The sequence below is a fragment of the Amphiura filiformis genome, chromosome 11 (assembly GCF_039555335.1).
Source record: "Amphiura filiformis chromosome 11, Afil_fr2py, whole genome shotgun sequence".
Lineage (NCBI taxonomy): Eukaryota > Metazoa > Echinodermata > Ophiuroidea > Amphilepidida > Amphiuridae > Amphiura > Amphiura filiformis.
The window spans coordinates 21,449,907-21,467,404 of record NC_092638.1 but is presented as its reverse complement, the minus strand read 5'-3'; the positions used below and the strand labels follow the sequence as shown (position 1 = coordinate 21,467,404).

At 37.2% G+C, this 17,498-nt stretch overlaps 1 protein-coding gene across 1 annotated transcript in view; it reads left to right on the top strand.

Moving 5' to 3' along the window:
• The window catches only part of LOC140164545 (uncharacterized), an 83,211-nt gene extending 68,238 nt beyond the window's left edge, over nucleotides 1-14,973 (top strand). Inside the window, exons 14-20 of the mRNA XM_072187850.1 lie at nucleotides 1,688-1,752; nucleotides 6,434-6,581; nucleotides 10,706-10,921; nucleotides 11,996-12,067; nucleotides 12,953-13,949; nucleotides 14,498-14,562; nucleotides 14,911-14,973. Of these exons, the coding sequence (XP_072043951.1) occupies nucleotides 1,688-1,752; nucleotides 6,434-6,581; nucleotides 10,706-10,921; nucleotides 11,996-12,067; nucleotides 12,953-13,933 (1,482 nt within the window). The 3' untranslated portion in view covers nucleotides 13,934-13,949; nucleotides 14,498-14,562; nucleotides 14,911-14,973. The remainder of the gene's footprint in view (nucleotides 1-1,687; nucleotides 1,753-6,433; nucleotides 6,582-10,705; nucleotides 10,922-11,995; nucleotides 12,068-12,952; nucleotides 13,950-14,497; nucleotides 14,563-14,910) is intronic.
• Nucleotides 14,974-17,498: the final 2,525 nt, after the last annotated feature.

Genomic DNA, 17,498 nt, shown 5'->3' with positions numbered 1-17,498 from the left:
TATCTAAAAACAGATAGTGCGCAGTCATTATTGTCTACTTCATAGTCAAAGTCTGTGATCCAATAAAAAAAAATGGATTGCCTGATCGCGCACTAAGCGTTATGGGAATGCACACCCAGGCGATGCCGTCGCGCTTCTGTGATTGATAGATCTTTGTTGTTGGCGCTAATGCCAAACTTGCCTGGTCGATATTTTTGTAGGGTAGGTAATAACAATACCGTAAACGTTCGCCTAATGGTGCTATGGGCTGTCTTGACATACATGTAACTGGAAGTTTAGGCACAATCTAGAAGTGCCCTCCTGTAAAATAAAAATCCCACCAGCAAATAACAGCATGTACCCTTAATTCTTGTTGGGATTTTCAGAGGAGGGAGCTCTCTATTTGTACATTAAATTTACCCCAAGGCAAAGGAGCCCATGTGCGCCATTAGGCGAATGTTTACGGTAACTAAAATGCATGTGACTTTTAAAAGGGCATTTCGTGATCCACAGCATCATCCCCCACTTTTTAAAAAAAACAGTTGAGATTTTTATATCACTGGAAACCTCTGGCTACATCATGTTTATGTACAAAAAATTTCTTGCAGATTAATTCGTTTAGCAAAGATATCATGAAATTTGAATTTCGTTCTGGTGTACCAGAACGAAATTACAACACATTCTGCGTGTTTATACTGAGCACTCTGTATTTTTACCGGTATTACCTGGTAACCCACAATCCGATTCAGGCAACAACCAGCACGTTTCTACTGATGCTTAAAATAAGGTATGTGGTGTGTACCGGAAGTACTGAAACTGTTTCCTGACCTCCAAGCTGCTTTTAAGGTCACAATGTGATACATAAAATGTACGTAAAAGAAGTTCAACACCCAGCAACCATTAACCGTTGTGTTTCCACTGGCAGAAATACCGGGTGTCACACCACATGATCTACCTCATGAGGTGGATCACGGTTGCCGGTGTCGACACCGCATCACTCTGAACCGATCTGTTTCCACTGAGCACATTAACCGGTAACACTCTAAACTAAACCGCATTACCCGCCAACCGTTCCCCAGTAGAAACACGCAGAATGTCTATGGAGCAGTGTAATACACATAATCATGCATAACTCGCAAACGCAAAATCGGAATCAACTGAAATTTTGGGGATAAGCTTTTTTTGTGGATATCTGCTGAAAAAAAGAAGATGTTAGGATCACGAAATACTCCGGTAAAAGTATTGTAACAGGCACACCATGAGCTATACATGTATATAGCTCTGATATTACTGGCCAGCTTCACATTCACATGTCTCACATTATACATTGTATAGTGAGAGTATTTTTTATTGTATTAACTGTACATTTGTGTGCAAAATGAGGGCGCTATTTACATATATTTCAAATAAAAAGTTATTTCTTACATATTTCATGATAAAAAGTTTCTTGAAAATTTGTTAGTCTTTTTTCTGATTTTCTAATACCATTATACAATTGTCTATCCCTTATAAAGATACCAACATGATTTAAGATAAATAGCATCATCATTGTTCACCTTTACTTGACTAGTTATTAACAAGCCATCAAACCGTGTAGCCTATGTTCACTGATCAAACCTCATAGTGAGCAGTACAGCAAACAATGTTGTACAGTTTGCATGAATTTTGAATTTACTCTTACTTTTGCTGTTCATTTTCTGTTCTTCAGGGAGTTTTATCAACAAATAATCCAACCACGAAAGCCAAATACAGAATGCCGGGAAACCAAATTAGGTAGGTTGATGTGAAGTACCGGGTGTCCCAAAAAAAGGTTACATGTAGATTTTTGATAATAATCTAAATTAATGTTAACAAATATAAATATCCTTTTTATGACATAATAATATATACCCACTAGTAGTTCCCCTGTGAATGTCAAGTTCACAACCTACGTACTAAGCCCGCATTCCAGGCATTCCTGGCCAAGCTCTTCAGGGGCACTTGGCCAGGCCAAAATTTGGAGGCCCCAAACTCATCGTGAGGAAACCATGTGCACTCAAGTGGCCAAAAGTGTGAGATACCCTATCCAAGCTTGAGAAAGAGATAGTTTTCTTTCATTTTTTTGTCTCGCCTGATAAGGCAGGAGACTATATAATCACCAGTGTTCGAATTTAGGAAAAATAAATGGTTGTCCCACGGACAACCAGATTACAATTTCTGGTTGTCCGTCTAAGTTTTTGGTTGTCTGTAGGCCTACAAATGTGACTTTTGGCTAGATTTATGGTTGTCCGGCGGACAACCGAATCAGTATTTTTGGTTGTCCGGCGACTTTTTTAGTTGTCCCGGGCAACCGGACAACCAAAATTCCGTATGTGTGTAGGGGTGTGTGTATGTGACAAATTTGGTTCAAGTTTGCCTTCCGCCTATTTTCTCGGAGATTAGGAGTTGCACGTTCCTCAAACTTGGTGGGTGGGTGCATCTTGACCCGAGACAGAACCGGTTTGTATTGGTTAATGGGTCAAGGCCACTGAGGTCATCTAGGGGTCATCTGAGGTCAAATTAGTAAAAACTGTCGTATGGCCATGAAACTTGGTGGGTGCAGTCAAAATTTTTGGAAGGTCATTTCAAGGTCACCAGGGGTCATCTGAGGTCAAATTAGTAAAACTGTCATATGGGCATGAAACTTGGAGGGTACAGTCAACATTTAAAGCCAAATTTTTGGAAGGTCATTTCAAGGTCACCAGAGGTCATCTGAGGTCACAGTAAAAACCACCGTATGGGGATAAAACTTGGTGGGTACAGTCAACATTTAAAGCCACATTTTTGGAAGGTCATTTAAAGGTCACCAGGGGTCATCTGAGGTCAAATTAGTAAAAACTGTTGTATGGGCATGAAACTTTGTGGGTACAGTCAACATTTAAAGCCTTTTTTTTGGAAAGTCATTTCAAGGTCACCAGAGGTCATCTGAGGTCAAATTAGTAAAAACTGTCGTATGGCCATGAAACTTGGTGGGTACAATCAACATCTAAAGCCAAATTTTTAGAAGGTCATTTCAGGGTCACCAGGGGTCATCTGAGGTCAAATTAGTAAAAACTGTTGTATGGGCACTTAATGCAGGAATTCCAAATAATTATAATTAACATTCACTTTTTTCCATATCTCCAATAACACTTCCATTGCAAGGTTCATCGCTTCACCAGGCAATTACAAAAGCAAGTGGTCGCGAAAGCAGGCGAGACTTGTGGTTCGAGAACCGCCTTGTTTCTCTTCAATTTTTAGCTCATTGCGTAAGCGCAATGAACTCTAGGCATGGTCCATTTTTCTGTATGTTTTTTTCTTTCTCTTGCTACATCATTTGAGCAATGGATCTGGTAATTTGAGGCGGCGATCTTTGCATGATGGTTCATGATTGTTACTTATTTAGCTAAAAAAATTCGGACGGAAAGTATCATTTTTGGAACATTTTCTTACGAAAAGTTTTACCAAATTTCATGGAATAGTCTCCTATGCAGACTGTTTGTGGTGCTTTTCATATTACAAACACTGTACAAACTCCTTGATCGTGCGAATTTGTAAAAGAGATGTTCAACTTTACTGTTTCAGTGCGGCTACAATGTCTGCTTTTCAGTGTTGCTTTTAGCACCAATTGGGCTTGTGCTGTCTATAGGCCCTTACTTCTGTGCATGAGCCATGAGCAAATAGTGTCTCAAATTCTCCCAAATCAGAACTAATTGGGCTACCAAATTGTTGGTTGGCAACCCTGACTATGAACAAATATCTCACTCATTTACACTTTATATCACACATCTTGACCCAATTAGTTATGTAAACATTTACTCAAGGTGAAATGTCCTTTTGACTGGCACTGGCCTAGTATATCAGTATATGGGACCATGACAACCCCTCTCTGACAAATTACAAAACAGACAAACAGAAAGTCTGAACAGGGAAGTGCTGGGGGTAAACACTAGGCTAGTGGCCTTTCCCTGTTCTGAAGATTGAAGGCAGCACTTGTTTGAAATATGAAGTCAGGAAAATTAGATGTGTGTGCAAAATTTTATTTATTTATTTATTTCATTTACCATGAAAGTGTTGTAGTTTTTAAGTTTCAAGTTTTTGTGGCGCCCTCTACGGAGGCGCGCCACAGTATAGGCATGACTTTGTGAAAAGCTTCTAATTTCACTCTTGCTAGATTGACTTCGCAATTGTTTTGCTAAAATTATGCCCAGCTCAGAAATAAAACCACAATTTGCTTGGATTTTATTTTATTATTGTTTTCTGATATGCACGGGATAAAATGGTGAGCGATATTCTTTGTTTAAAATACAAAATTAGGATTTATAAAAACACCAAATAAATCCTGACCTTTTTATGCGTTCAACCAGTTTACTGTGTGCCTTAGAACCCGATAGACGCTAGACGGTGACATTTGACCATACACTAGGATCCACAACATGCTCATCTATCATGGGAACAGTTCTTAAACCCTAATACATTTGTACATTCATCCTTTGTACACAAACTCATACTCTGCAACTTGAGGTCAAATTTTGCACTATGATTATGTAATTGAGGTTATTGGACTATGCCATTGGGATGAGAGTCTTGTGGTCCATAGTGATAAGATCAATTAACGAGTCCTCTTAAACTGATAGCTTTTGTTTGCTAATTACCATAGAATCTAGCTACTACCTCCATGATTGGATTAAGTAAATAACTAAATCCTGTTATCTACCCAGCAATGTTTGCTTATCTTAATAATTGTAACAAACTGTAGTGTACTAAATAAGACAGAAAAGGCAAACAGACAGAAATTTAGAGTTTTAAATTAGAGAGTTGACAGGAAGTTGTAAGAGTTAAATTGTTATAGATATGATTGGTGTAAGCGCTTGAAAATGTTGAATGTCAGATCAAAGTCATCCGAGGTGAATTAAGTAATGTCAATCACAAATTGTTACAGGTCATTTGAGGTGGACTAAGTTTATATTTGGATTGTCAGAACACCTTCCCCAATCAAACACATTTCTCTTGCATTTGATCATCTTCTACTCTTCCCTAGAAAAATCATTATAATACCAAATCTACACACCATGGAATTCACCATATCACGTCCAAGTTCACATTGGGCGCCACATTCCTTTTTTAAAGGAATTTTTATTATTTGGAAATAAAATCAAAGGATACTCGACAAGCAAAAGGTACAAATAAATAAATGCATTGAATAAATAAATATCTTGAGAACCGCAAGTATATTTTAAAAATGCTGATTTGTGCTTGATCACAGCACTATGGTGATTTTGAAGTTTGAGAATACTGAAATGTGTTTTTCAAAGTTGGCAGCCCTGTATACATAGTTATACATGGCTATACATGGCTAGCTATACATAGCTATACATGGCTATACATGGCTATGACATGGTTACATATGGCTATACATAGCTATGCATGGCTATATACATGGCCATACATAGCTATCCATGGCTATACATAGCTATGCATGGCTATACATAGCTATGCATGGCTATACATAGCTATGCATGGCTATACATAGCTATGCATGGCTATACATAGCTATGCATGGCTATACATAGCTATGCATGGCTATACATAGCTATGCATGGCTATACATAGCTATGCATGACTATACATAACTATGCATGGCTATACATAGCTATGCATGCCATTTACCATGAAAGTGTTGTAGTTTTTAAGTTTCAAGTTTTTATTTGGAAATTGCTTTTACATCAGTGGCACTCATCTATCCGATGGTGCATCCAAGACATTAAATATACAAACAAAACTGTATTAAACAAAATAAAATCAAAGGATACTCGACAAGCAAAAGGTACAAATAAATAAATGCCTTGAATAAATAAATATCTTGAGAACCGTAAGTATATTTTCAAAATGCTGATTTGTGCTTGATCACAGCACTATGGTGATTTTGAGAATACTGAAATGTGTTTTTCAAAGTTGGCAGCCCTGTATGCATAGCTATACATGGCTATACATGGCCATGATATGGTTACATATGGCTATACATTGCCATACATAGCTATCCATGGCTATACATAGCTATGCATGGCTATACATAGCTATGCATGGCTATACATAGCTATGCATGGCTATACATAGCTATGTATGGCTATACATAACTATGCATGGCTATACTATGCATGGCTATACATAGCTATGCATGGCTGTACATAACTATGCATGGCTATACATAGCTATGCATGGCTATACATATCTATGCATGGCTATACATAGCTACGCATGGTATTCCTGACCATAACCCATAACAAATGAGCTACAGCACCAGTGGTGCTCTTGTTTTGGGAAATGCAAAGTTTCCATTCCCCCCCCCCAGATTTCATTTTGCATCCCTGTCCCCCTCCCCTCCCACAAAGTTTCTTTGAAAGCAGCAGATAAATTAGATTTTTGGTAACACCTTTTGTTATGTGTTTTCTCACAGAATCCAAGCGTCTTCATCTAGAATCACCAAGAATAGTCTACTGCTTCAACCATTTAAATGCAGGTGCTGTTTACGATGGTGGCCTGATTTTGAGACGTACAGAAGGCACAGAAGAAGACATTCCAAATGGAAAGGGATAATCTCCAAGGTGCGTACGCATATATTATTGTCTGTCCAATTAACTTAGACACCCAGTTTTTGTTACTTATTTGAAAAAATATCCACTTTCAAAGAAAGTCATGAAAGGAAGGTGTTAACATTCGCTGAGACCTAACGGGATTTTTGTGTTTCCAAAGCATTGAGTGAGAGTTTACCAGAAATTCTATTGAAATTGGAAGGTTTTTCTCAACACTTTAAAAATAATCCGGTAGAAGTTGGGTACCATTATTTTGGAAGGTCTCATTATACAGATTTGTGATTTTGGATAGTGAATGGATGAATAGTAAATTAAATTAATTATACTCCTCACCAAAAACATTTTATAAAAATGAAAAATGTAATTCAGTTCATAAAATGCAGACAGTGTTTCTAATTGGCATATTTATTCTTAGTGCATTAACTCAGTGATCCCAGCTGTTCCTCAACCAATTACAACAATTCGGCGCGGTATTTGAATCTTGTTATGTGCATGCTTTTGGCTTGGCCCAATTCCAAGAAAATACAAATTGTATTCTCTATGAATGGTCTGATGTTATTGGTGAGGAGTATAATTCACAATACACTCCAGAAACATAGTAACTTGCCCTATCATTAGTTATAATGCACCAACTGTGACATCTTTTGAGTTATAGAGGTTGTGCATGAAATTATTGATTGGCTCCAAACAAAGGATTTGAACCGTGTCCTTCACGAAATCATGGCACAGTGCAGTCCATTCAATCAAATATTGTCATCAACCTATTTGATCGTAGTGTATTTGTTATGCATGTGAGACGACCTCTCGCGGTAGATTGCAAATGTGCTTTTGTTGAATGCATTTGAGTAGATGCTATTATTGTGAATTGGTAAAAGGATCAAAGAAAAAAGGGTGGCATCACTGATCAATATGTATGTTCAAACACCCCTTACTGTAAATAGATTATCCCATCAAAAGTTTCAAGTCATTAGGAATATTCGGCTGGACCCAGATATCTTGCTGTAAATCGGTCAAAATTGAATAAAAGTAGACAAGGAAGAATATTTTTTCATCGCCTTACTAATAATTTCTGTTAGGTCTGACCGTGTTTAGCAACTTTTCTTTCATGACTTTTTGCCAAAGTGAAAGCTTTTCTAAATATATCCTAAAAACCGGGTGTCTAAGTTATTTGGACAGACAATAGTATATATCATATGGTCATGTTTTTATACCGGGCACCTAAAAAGGGCGGCTCTGTTGCATTCTTGCTCATCAAGACGTGTTTACATGCATGTATAGCTTGTTTATTTGATATTTATTATGAGCTTGTTTAGTACTATTTTTTCCTTAGACATTGGTCTTTCAATTTCTGAAACAAAAATTAATGATTTTCATTTGTACTAATTACTGTAACTCGTTAAGTCTAATTAGTCAGGGGTGGCTCATGTGGCGGAGGATCATGTGGTGGAGGATCACAATGCTGTACAATGGTGATCCTCCGCCACATGAGCTTCAATAAACATTATTGATGGATTTCTACTTGTTTCTGTATTTGATCTCGGCCAAGTGATATCATGTTTAGCATTCATTGCATCAGTATTTGTTAATTAGACAATTAAAAATTACTAATTACTTGTTGCTACATTAATAAAGTTCGTTGACCTCTATGTATTTAATAGGGATTTAATGTAGGCAACATTCAAAAGGATGCTACGGACAAACGAAACATGATAAAAGGCTCAAATTTCTTAAGCAGACCTTGTTTGTGATCCTCTTGACTTCAGTAAACTAAAAACCTAGTAAAACCTAGAAAGTTTGCGACAAATCTGAAAGAGCGCCCTCATGCTCAATTTTGATCCAAAAAGTCCATTTTTACGAAAACGCTTTGTCAAATTCTCTTTTAACTTTCAAAACTGGATTGTTGAGCTTATTGTACATCTAGTTACATGCCTCAATCATGAAAATTTGCATCTCCAGTGCCAGATAAGGGGTGTTTTAAAGAAATTTATATAAATATTGACAGATTTTTGACCACCCTGTATCTACATAATTGAAGTACTTGACCGCTAAAAGTTTCATATGGCTAGGTGGGCAATTAAGTTAACTATATTAAACATGTGTCAAAACTTTACATTATCAATGTAATGCCGAGGGTGACACCCTAACTGAATTAATATTTTCATTCTTATTTTGCTTGTTACACCCTGTATATTATATGGGTCACCCTGTATAATTACTCCCATTGTATGGTTTCTGAAATCGTCTGAGTATATGCTCTCATAATATATACTTTTATTGGGTTCTAATGTAAACTTTTGAAGTTATAGTACCAAACCTGTAAAAGCATGTGATTTGTTTGAAAAATGCACATGCAACGTAACTGGTGCCCAACATAAAAAACATGACCATATCATAAACAGATTCATACCGCGAACGATGCATCACATACAGATCTATTCAGAGCTTATTTCCATAAGATCTATACATAAAGAAAAATATAGCCATAATATAGCGACAGAGTACAAAATTGTTTCACATACAGAGCTCCATGTGTAAGTTTAACACAATTTTACTTGAATGATGGCCATGTCAATTTCACCAAAATGAAATTCCAAGCCTCTTCTTTAGATAAATACATTTTTTGTGTACCCTGTCGAGGAAATTCGACAGGGCATATACAATGCTAACTCTGTGATGAGAACTACCTGCCTATTGGTCAAAAAGAAGTTTTCAGTATCAATTGGAGCAATCAGCAACATTGTAAGAATAATTTCACCATGCAAAAAAATTGGGGTGAATTATTTGCAAAGCTCCAGTCTGATTGGTGATTAAAGTGAAGATATCACATCACAATCAGAGGCAATGTTAGATCGGCAGTTAGTGCCCAGGGGGTTAATGCCCACCTGCTTCGGGTGATTATTTCGATATAGAAAAAACAAAGGAAAATTGTGTTTCTAAGAATCTTACATCTTATTTTTTGGCCCCCACACATGTGCGGGGCTTGTCCCCGCTTGTGTTATCATCCAAATGTCTGTTTGTTTGGCTGGCTGTTTGGCTGCCTGGTTGTCCGGGTGGAGGCAAATTAATTAACCCACTCTGCAGCTTAAACGCATTAACCGATCAACTTCATTATTATGTCTTCAGAATCTTGCCTCCTATACCTTTGTACATAACCTGGCTGTCTGATAAATTTGTGTATCGGTCACCTGGAGCTACAGGGTTTTTTCATATATCTGTAGCCTCTTCATAGAGTGCATAGTTCATATACTTAATGTGCAAAAGTCTCTTTTGGTGCGATTTATATTTTGTAAATGTGACACGCCATGGCTAAAAATCACATTTTTGACCAAAAATCACATTTTTTTTTTACCAAAATCACATTTTTGACCAAAAATCACATTTTTGACCAAAAATCACATTTTTGACCAAAAATCACATTTTTGACCGAAAATCACATTTTTGACCAAAAATCACATTTATGACCAAAAATCACATTTTTGACCAAAAATGTCATTTTTGACAAAAAATCAGTTTTGACCCCAAAATCACACATTTGACCAAACACATTTTTGAAAAGAAATCACATTTTTAAGCAAAATCATATTTTGACCAAAAATCATTGTTTTTACTAAAAATCGTGTTTTGACCAAAAAAGATTCTGAAGACATAATATTCATGATAAAATTGGATGGATACTTTTCGCATGATACCTGAATTTATCGATCTCGCTAGAGTTTTCAAATATCACGCTCGACTTCGTCTCGCGTGATATTTGAAAACTCTAGCTCGACCGATAAATTCAGGTATCACGCTCAATCCATCCAATTTTATATCAAACTTAGTATGGTGATAGTATATGGTGGCCTGATATGCGGTATAGTTTTGTGTCATGTTGTTTGCATATTTATATTATTTGTATTTACAAACCGTTGTTATTTACACACCTTTGTGTGGGGGCCACCTTAAAATTACGAACCACGTAATTCTAGTTGTTATTTATTGTTTGATAAAAACAATCACTAAATGTTTGGGACTGTGTGTCTTCACCTCGGGCATAAACAATTGACCATGCCCTCAAATCTATGAGTAATTGTTCAAGAGCCGGGCATAAACAATGTTAACCGGTGGTACCCTATTTTTTTTGTTATAACACACAGGAAAACAAAATGTCAAGAAGGGACAAAGTGTCATTGGCTTCAAGACCACCTTCAAAGACAAGAAAATCATCAAGCAACAAACGACGGTCAAAATGTGGCATATGCGACAACTGTCTGCGAGATGATTGTGGAGAGTGTAAATACTGCAAGGATATGAAGAAGTATGGTGGCCCAGGGAGGCACAAGCAAAAGTGTGAAATGAAGCATTGCTCAAATGTAAGTAGCGATAAATACAGGAATATTGATGTAATTATTTCTTAAATTCAAAATGTCAAAGGAAGAATTGTTGCATTCTTTTCACTGAGGTTGATCAAGTGACAGGTAAAAAGGCCAGGAAAAATGGCTATGCTCCTTGGAATTTCCTGTCAGCCATATGCCTGCACCCATATGCCTTATGCAATCAATGGCTTAGGCAATTAAGGAATCATTCTAACTCATTAAAATGCTGTATGCATTGGAGTTAAGGTCCGTTCATACTACATTGCAATTGCTTTGCGGTATCACAATAAAGTTAAATACATTTTAACTTGGAAATGTGTTGAGTTGCGGTATAAAGTAATCAACATATAGACGAATCCAATTTCATGCATTCCTATACCTCAATAGCTGCCATAAGTGGGTCCCCCTTTGGCCTATTCCACCTAAAATGTGAAATGATGTGGCCTTGGCGGGGAATATTAAACTGCATTCTATCACCAGTGTTATACGTATAGACAAAAGAATGATGAAAGTTTACAACACAATACAATTCAACATCGATTTTTAAGGGGATTTAATTGGGCAGTAACAACACCAGTTTTGTGCAGACGGGACCCAGTAATGGCCACCTGAATTCTGACCATCACCTGGCTCCTTGGATTTGTCTATATCTGCAATACACCGCACCGCAAAGCAATTGGGGCGTTGTAATGATCAAGGAATATTAAATTTACTTCAAAATATCATATATACTGTGTGATAAATCCAGGCCTGTATGCAGGATTTTTTATGGGGTGCTGATTTTGAAAAAGGACCTTTTTTCCAGGGTGGGGGCGATTTTGTGAAATGTGGACTTTTACTCAAGATTTGGAACTTTTTGACCAAAAAAGCGTAAACCCCCCGATTTTTCTTTCGCAAATTGTCATATTTTTGGACTTTTGTTATACTTTTGCACGTGGGGGGGGTTACGGGCCTGGATAAATCATCATTTTATGAATAATCATCATTTAGTTGAGTGTTGTAGATGTTTGTATTATAAGTTTTTTATACTTTGTATTTCATGTTTTAAACTTAACATTTTCTTATTTGAAGTTGATGCCTACCAAGTATAATGGTGGCCCAGGATGGTTGAGACAATGCTGTAAAATGAAGCAGTGCTCAAATGTAAGTAACAATTATACAGTTATATTGTTGTGATAATTTCTTGAAAGGAACATTCCGGCAATGTTAGAAAAACAAGCACAAATCACATTGGTTTTATTTAAAACAAACTCACATTGTGCATGTAGATTGATACACCAAGTACGCTTGAGTTCATTTTTTTCTGCATGGCTGTTTCTATTATTAACTTATGCCCCTCTGGAATCAAGCCAGTGAAAAATCCATTATATAACCTTAAAAACATTGCCAAAAAGCACCATTACCACATCACCTGCTCCGCAGCCACCTGCTCCTCCACCCCTGACATTTTTCACTTACATTAATGTAGTTTTTATATTGCAAACTGCATTGTTTTAAGTTTTAGCACACTGAAATAATATAAAATTAGGTTTAAAATGAGGCATCAACCAGTTCAGTAGGACAAGGGACTGCGAAATGCCAATCAAAATTGTGCGGTAACTTTTGGAAAAATGTAATCCCTGCACCTTTTTTGGGTACCCACCGTATGACATGCGACCATGTTTGATATTTACTTTTGTCTTTCCACAAAAGGGTTATGGCTTCATGTACCCAACAGGGCTGCCGAGATCCATTATTGGCCCCAAGGATCTACCAAGACGAGGGTGGGGGAATTTCAAAATCCCAAATTGCCTCGACTATAAATTGTTTTAACAATTTATGGTCTACGATTAAAATTTATGGTCAACGATTAGAAATTTATGGTCAACGATTAAAATCGTTGACCACAAATTTTTGGCGTCACTTTACACATCCCCTTATCCCCTCTCCCTTCCTTTGTTGGAGGTACTGGTACTCAAGCCATACCATTTGTCAAACTCAGAAGCTTACAGGTTAAAATATTTTTATTCAATTTAATTTTCTTTTTAGGGCACGATGGATTACCATAAGGAGGCCTTACGCCATTTTTGTCGCATATGTGGCTCAAGACTGCAACTTGACAAGAGGGCCAAGTCACTGAAGCCTTGTTCAAAATACATCCGAGAAATAAATGCAGCATTTAGTTTAAACTGCATGAATGATGTGTGTGACAAGCACCCATCTCACATGTGTACGGCTTGCTACAGGATATGCTTGAAGGTGAAAGAATCAAATGCGTACCAACACTACCAACATTTAACCAAACCAGAAGAGTGGCAACCACATGTACGCACACACTGCCAAACATGCGCATGTGTGTTTACAGACAGTAGGCAACTTAGGAATTCTTCAAATAAAAACAGATTTGCTCATCTGCAAAATTCACTTCCATTCAACCTACAAACTCCAAATATCTTCAAGTCAATAGTCGACTCCACGGCACTCCCCGTCACTGGAATGAATCATAATACTGAGGACCAGGAATTGGTTCAACTATTTGAGTGCAAAGTGTGCATGTCCGTTTTGAACATGCCGGTAATGACCAAGTGTGAACACTTCTTTTGTGCAACTTGTTTAACCGAACTTTTCCAAAATCAACGATCCCACAAAATTACATGTCCCACATGTAAACAGAACATATGCTTTGAGGATATAAGCGAAACTCCAAATATCTTCAAGTCAATACTCGACTCCACAGCACTCCCCGTCACTGGAATGAATCATAATACTGAGGAATTGGCTCAACTATTTAAGTGCAAAGTGTGCACGTCCCTTTTGAACATGCCGGTGATGACCCAGTGTGAACACTTCTTTTGTGCAACATGTTTAACCATACTTTTCCAAAATCAACGATCCCAGGACATTGCATGTCCCACATGTAAACAGAACATACGCTTTGGGGATATAAGGGAACCAACAACCCTATTTAAGCTGGCATATAAGAAACACAGAATAACAGCTACCAATTCAAATGGCACAACTGAAAAGTAATCCAGGAGCAAAGAAGGTGAATATCTATTTAATAAAATTATGAAATGTGACCCAACATGAGTAAATAGGGCCCACCATGGCAAACGCCAGCAAATAAGGAGCCCATGTGTGCCATTAGGCGAACATTTACGGTTATTAAAACACACGTGACTTATACTGTAGGGCCCTTTATTTGTCATGAATCTTTTATTGACTATAGGAAGTTTTTGGAATAAAAGTATTGTAACAGGCACACCACGAGCTATACATGTATATAGCTCTGATATACCTGGTCAGCTTGGACATGTCTCACATCCATTATACATTATATTATATAGTGAGATTATTTTGGCTAAAAAAATAGTTGACTTGCCATTTAAGGTCTCAACAGCAACACCTCTATGGGTCTGTCATTGGTCGATCAATTTTTTTTCTAATTTCTGCAAAACATGACATGTCCCATTACTTTGCATAGAGAATTTATTTACGTTTAGGCACTTTACAAATGTATTCTACAATGTTGTACAGTTAGCATGTCACTTTTGAATTTACTCTTATTTTTGCTGTTAATTTTCTGTTCTTCAGGGAGTATTATCAACAAATAATCCAACCACGAAAGCCAAATACAGAATGCAGGGAAACCATATAAGGTAGGTTGATGTGAAGTTTAAAGCAGGGGTGCTAAGCGGGGGCATTCCCCACTGGGTTGGATTTGCCTTTTTCGGGGCACTGAGCCAGGCCAAAATTTGGAGGCCCAAAACTCATCGTGAGGAAGCCATGTGCACTCAAGTGGCCAAAAGTATGAGATACCCTATGACCTTGAGAACAGATTTCTTGCATTTTTTTCCCTTCCAATTTTTTGGGCAAATGCAAAGTTTCCATTTTCCCCCCAGATTTCATTTTGCATCCCTGCCCCCTTCCCCTCCCACAAAGTTTCTTTGAAAGCAGCAGATACATTAGATTTTTGGTAACACCTTTTGTTATCTGTTTTCTCACAGAATCCAAGCGGCTCCATCTAGAATCACAAAGAATATTCTACTGCTTCAACCATTGAAATGCAGGTACTGTTTACGACTGTGGCCCGATTTTGAGACGTACAGAAGGCACTTAAGAAGACATTCCAAATGGAAAGGTACAATCTCAAAGGTGCGTAAAGATATCACACTGTGCCAAAATCAACATGAAGAGCAAACAACTCATATTCTAGGACTATCTGTTGATATGAGAAATGGGATTCAACAAACAAATGAAATTTCTTCTGCACATGAGTGTGGCAAATGCAAGAAGCGTTTCTTAACACTTTCAGCTTTTGATGACCACAAATGCATCTCTGACACTCAAAGTGGTTCAACTCAACAAGCAAGACTCATCCAACCAAAATGCAATTATTGCAACATGGATTTTGCCACAAACGAGAAATTAAATGAACACAAAACAATTATGCACATAGATGTTGTCAGACATGTGAAGAGGCAACATTCTTTGCTCAAATGGATGTGCAATAAATGTGGAATGGGTTTTGCCACAAATGACAAATTAAATGAACACAAAACAATTATGCATGTAGATGTCGTCAGACCGAAGAGGCAACGTTCGCTGCTCAAATGGACGTGTAGTAAATGTAGTGGAATGGTTTTTGCTACAAAAAACAAACTAAATGAACACACAATTATGCATGCAGATGCATACGAGCGCGACAAATGCGACAAATGCAAGACGATTTCAGATTTTTATCGCCACAAATGCATCTCGAACATTCATAGCGGCTCAACTTAACAACATGATCAAGCGACTGTCGTCCAACCAAATTGCATGGGGAAATGCAATTATTGCAACATGTATTTTGCACCCGGATTTTGCAAGTACATCAGATGTCGTCCAACATTTTGCCCAACATGCGACGACAAAGCAACATTCATTTCTCCGATGGATATGCAGTAAATGTGGAATGGGTTTTGAAACTAACTACAACCTAATTGAACATGAATCGATGCATAGAGATAAAGCTAGTCGGCGCTAGTCGGCCCTTCGGAGATGAAACAGCGTACAGAAAATGAGGTCAAGGGTTTTTCTAGCCAAGACGATTTTGTTCAGCACAGTAAAAGCCGCCATCTCAAAAACAAAACAGAGGAAGTGTCTTAGTAAACAAATTCAAACAAACAAGAATGATGACATTAGAAACAGTGAAACTGATTCATCTGTACGAAAAAACAAAACAATTCATGTATGTTTCCTTTGTTTCAAGGGTTTTTTTAGCCAGCAAAACCTGATTAAGCACAGTAAAACCCATCATCTAAAATAATAATAAGGCCAAAAAAAAATAATGGTTTGTCTCAAAGCTCACGAGTGGTTTGAAAACAAATGCGAAATGCTTTTTTTTTCTTTTTTTTTCTTTTTTTATTCCCGACTTTTTATGGAAAAACTAAAAAAAATTTCGCATTTCTTTTTTTCCAAATCTCACGAATTTACAAATGGGCGCGCGAGCTTTGAGACTAACCTTTTTTTTTTTGCCTAATAATAAACAGATACTTAACTTAATATAGCGCATTATTACAAAGTGCCTCAATGCGCTTTACAGCACAAACAAGTATAAACATTAACCCCATCAGAACTACCTGCCGATTGGCCAAAAAGAAGTTTTCATTATCAATTGGACCAATCAGCAACATTGTTAGAATAATTTCACCACACATAAATTGGGGTGAATTATTTCCAAAGCTCCATTCTGATTGGTGATTAAAGTGAAGATATCATGTAATTGACCAGAGGCAATATTAGATCGGCAGGTAGTGCCCAGGGGGTTAAAAACAACAACAAGTAGAACAAGGCGAAAAAGACTGAAACTCATCAAATGTGATGATTTTACAAAGCAGGCAAGCAATAAATAGTAAAATACAGTAACAGATACAAAACAGGATAAACGTTGACCCAAACAAACTAATTAAAGTTCTCACTGATTACAATGAAGCATATTAAGTTTTCATTTTCTCTGCTCACTGAATCAAATGGCCTGTATCAACATCTTGATTGTAATTTGTATTAGTTTTAGGCTGTATGTGGATTGCTTTACGATTTGATGTGTTTGTTGGAATTTGTGTATTAAGAGTTAAAACATGCTTTTGCTTTGCTTTTGATTTCATCATTGTGATCTTTCAAATTGTTCATTTAGTGGTTCAAATGTTTTTTTGAAATGTATACTTACATGTATGATAGTAAGTGCTTATTATGACGAATACTGTTTTATTCAAGTTCATTAAAGACATAGGCTTAGGAAGATTTTCAACATTGGGGGGCTGAAACTTGGGGGTGGGGTGGGGGTGCATGAGGGGGTTACCCCCGTTGCAGTCAGAAAATTTTGCAAAATATAGGTCACAAAGACCCCTTTTCCCTCTATTTTACTCACAATTTGTTAAGTTCACCTAGGATTATTGGGGGCACTGAAAGGTATTCCAGCCCCTGCACCAAAATTATTGAAGGGGCTGAGTCCCCTCAAGCCCCCGGTTCCTAAGCCTATGAAAGAAGTATATAACAGAGAAACTGAAAAGTTGAAAAGGCTTCATCGGTGAGTGCTAAAGTATTTTTTTAA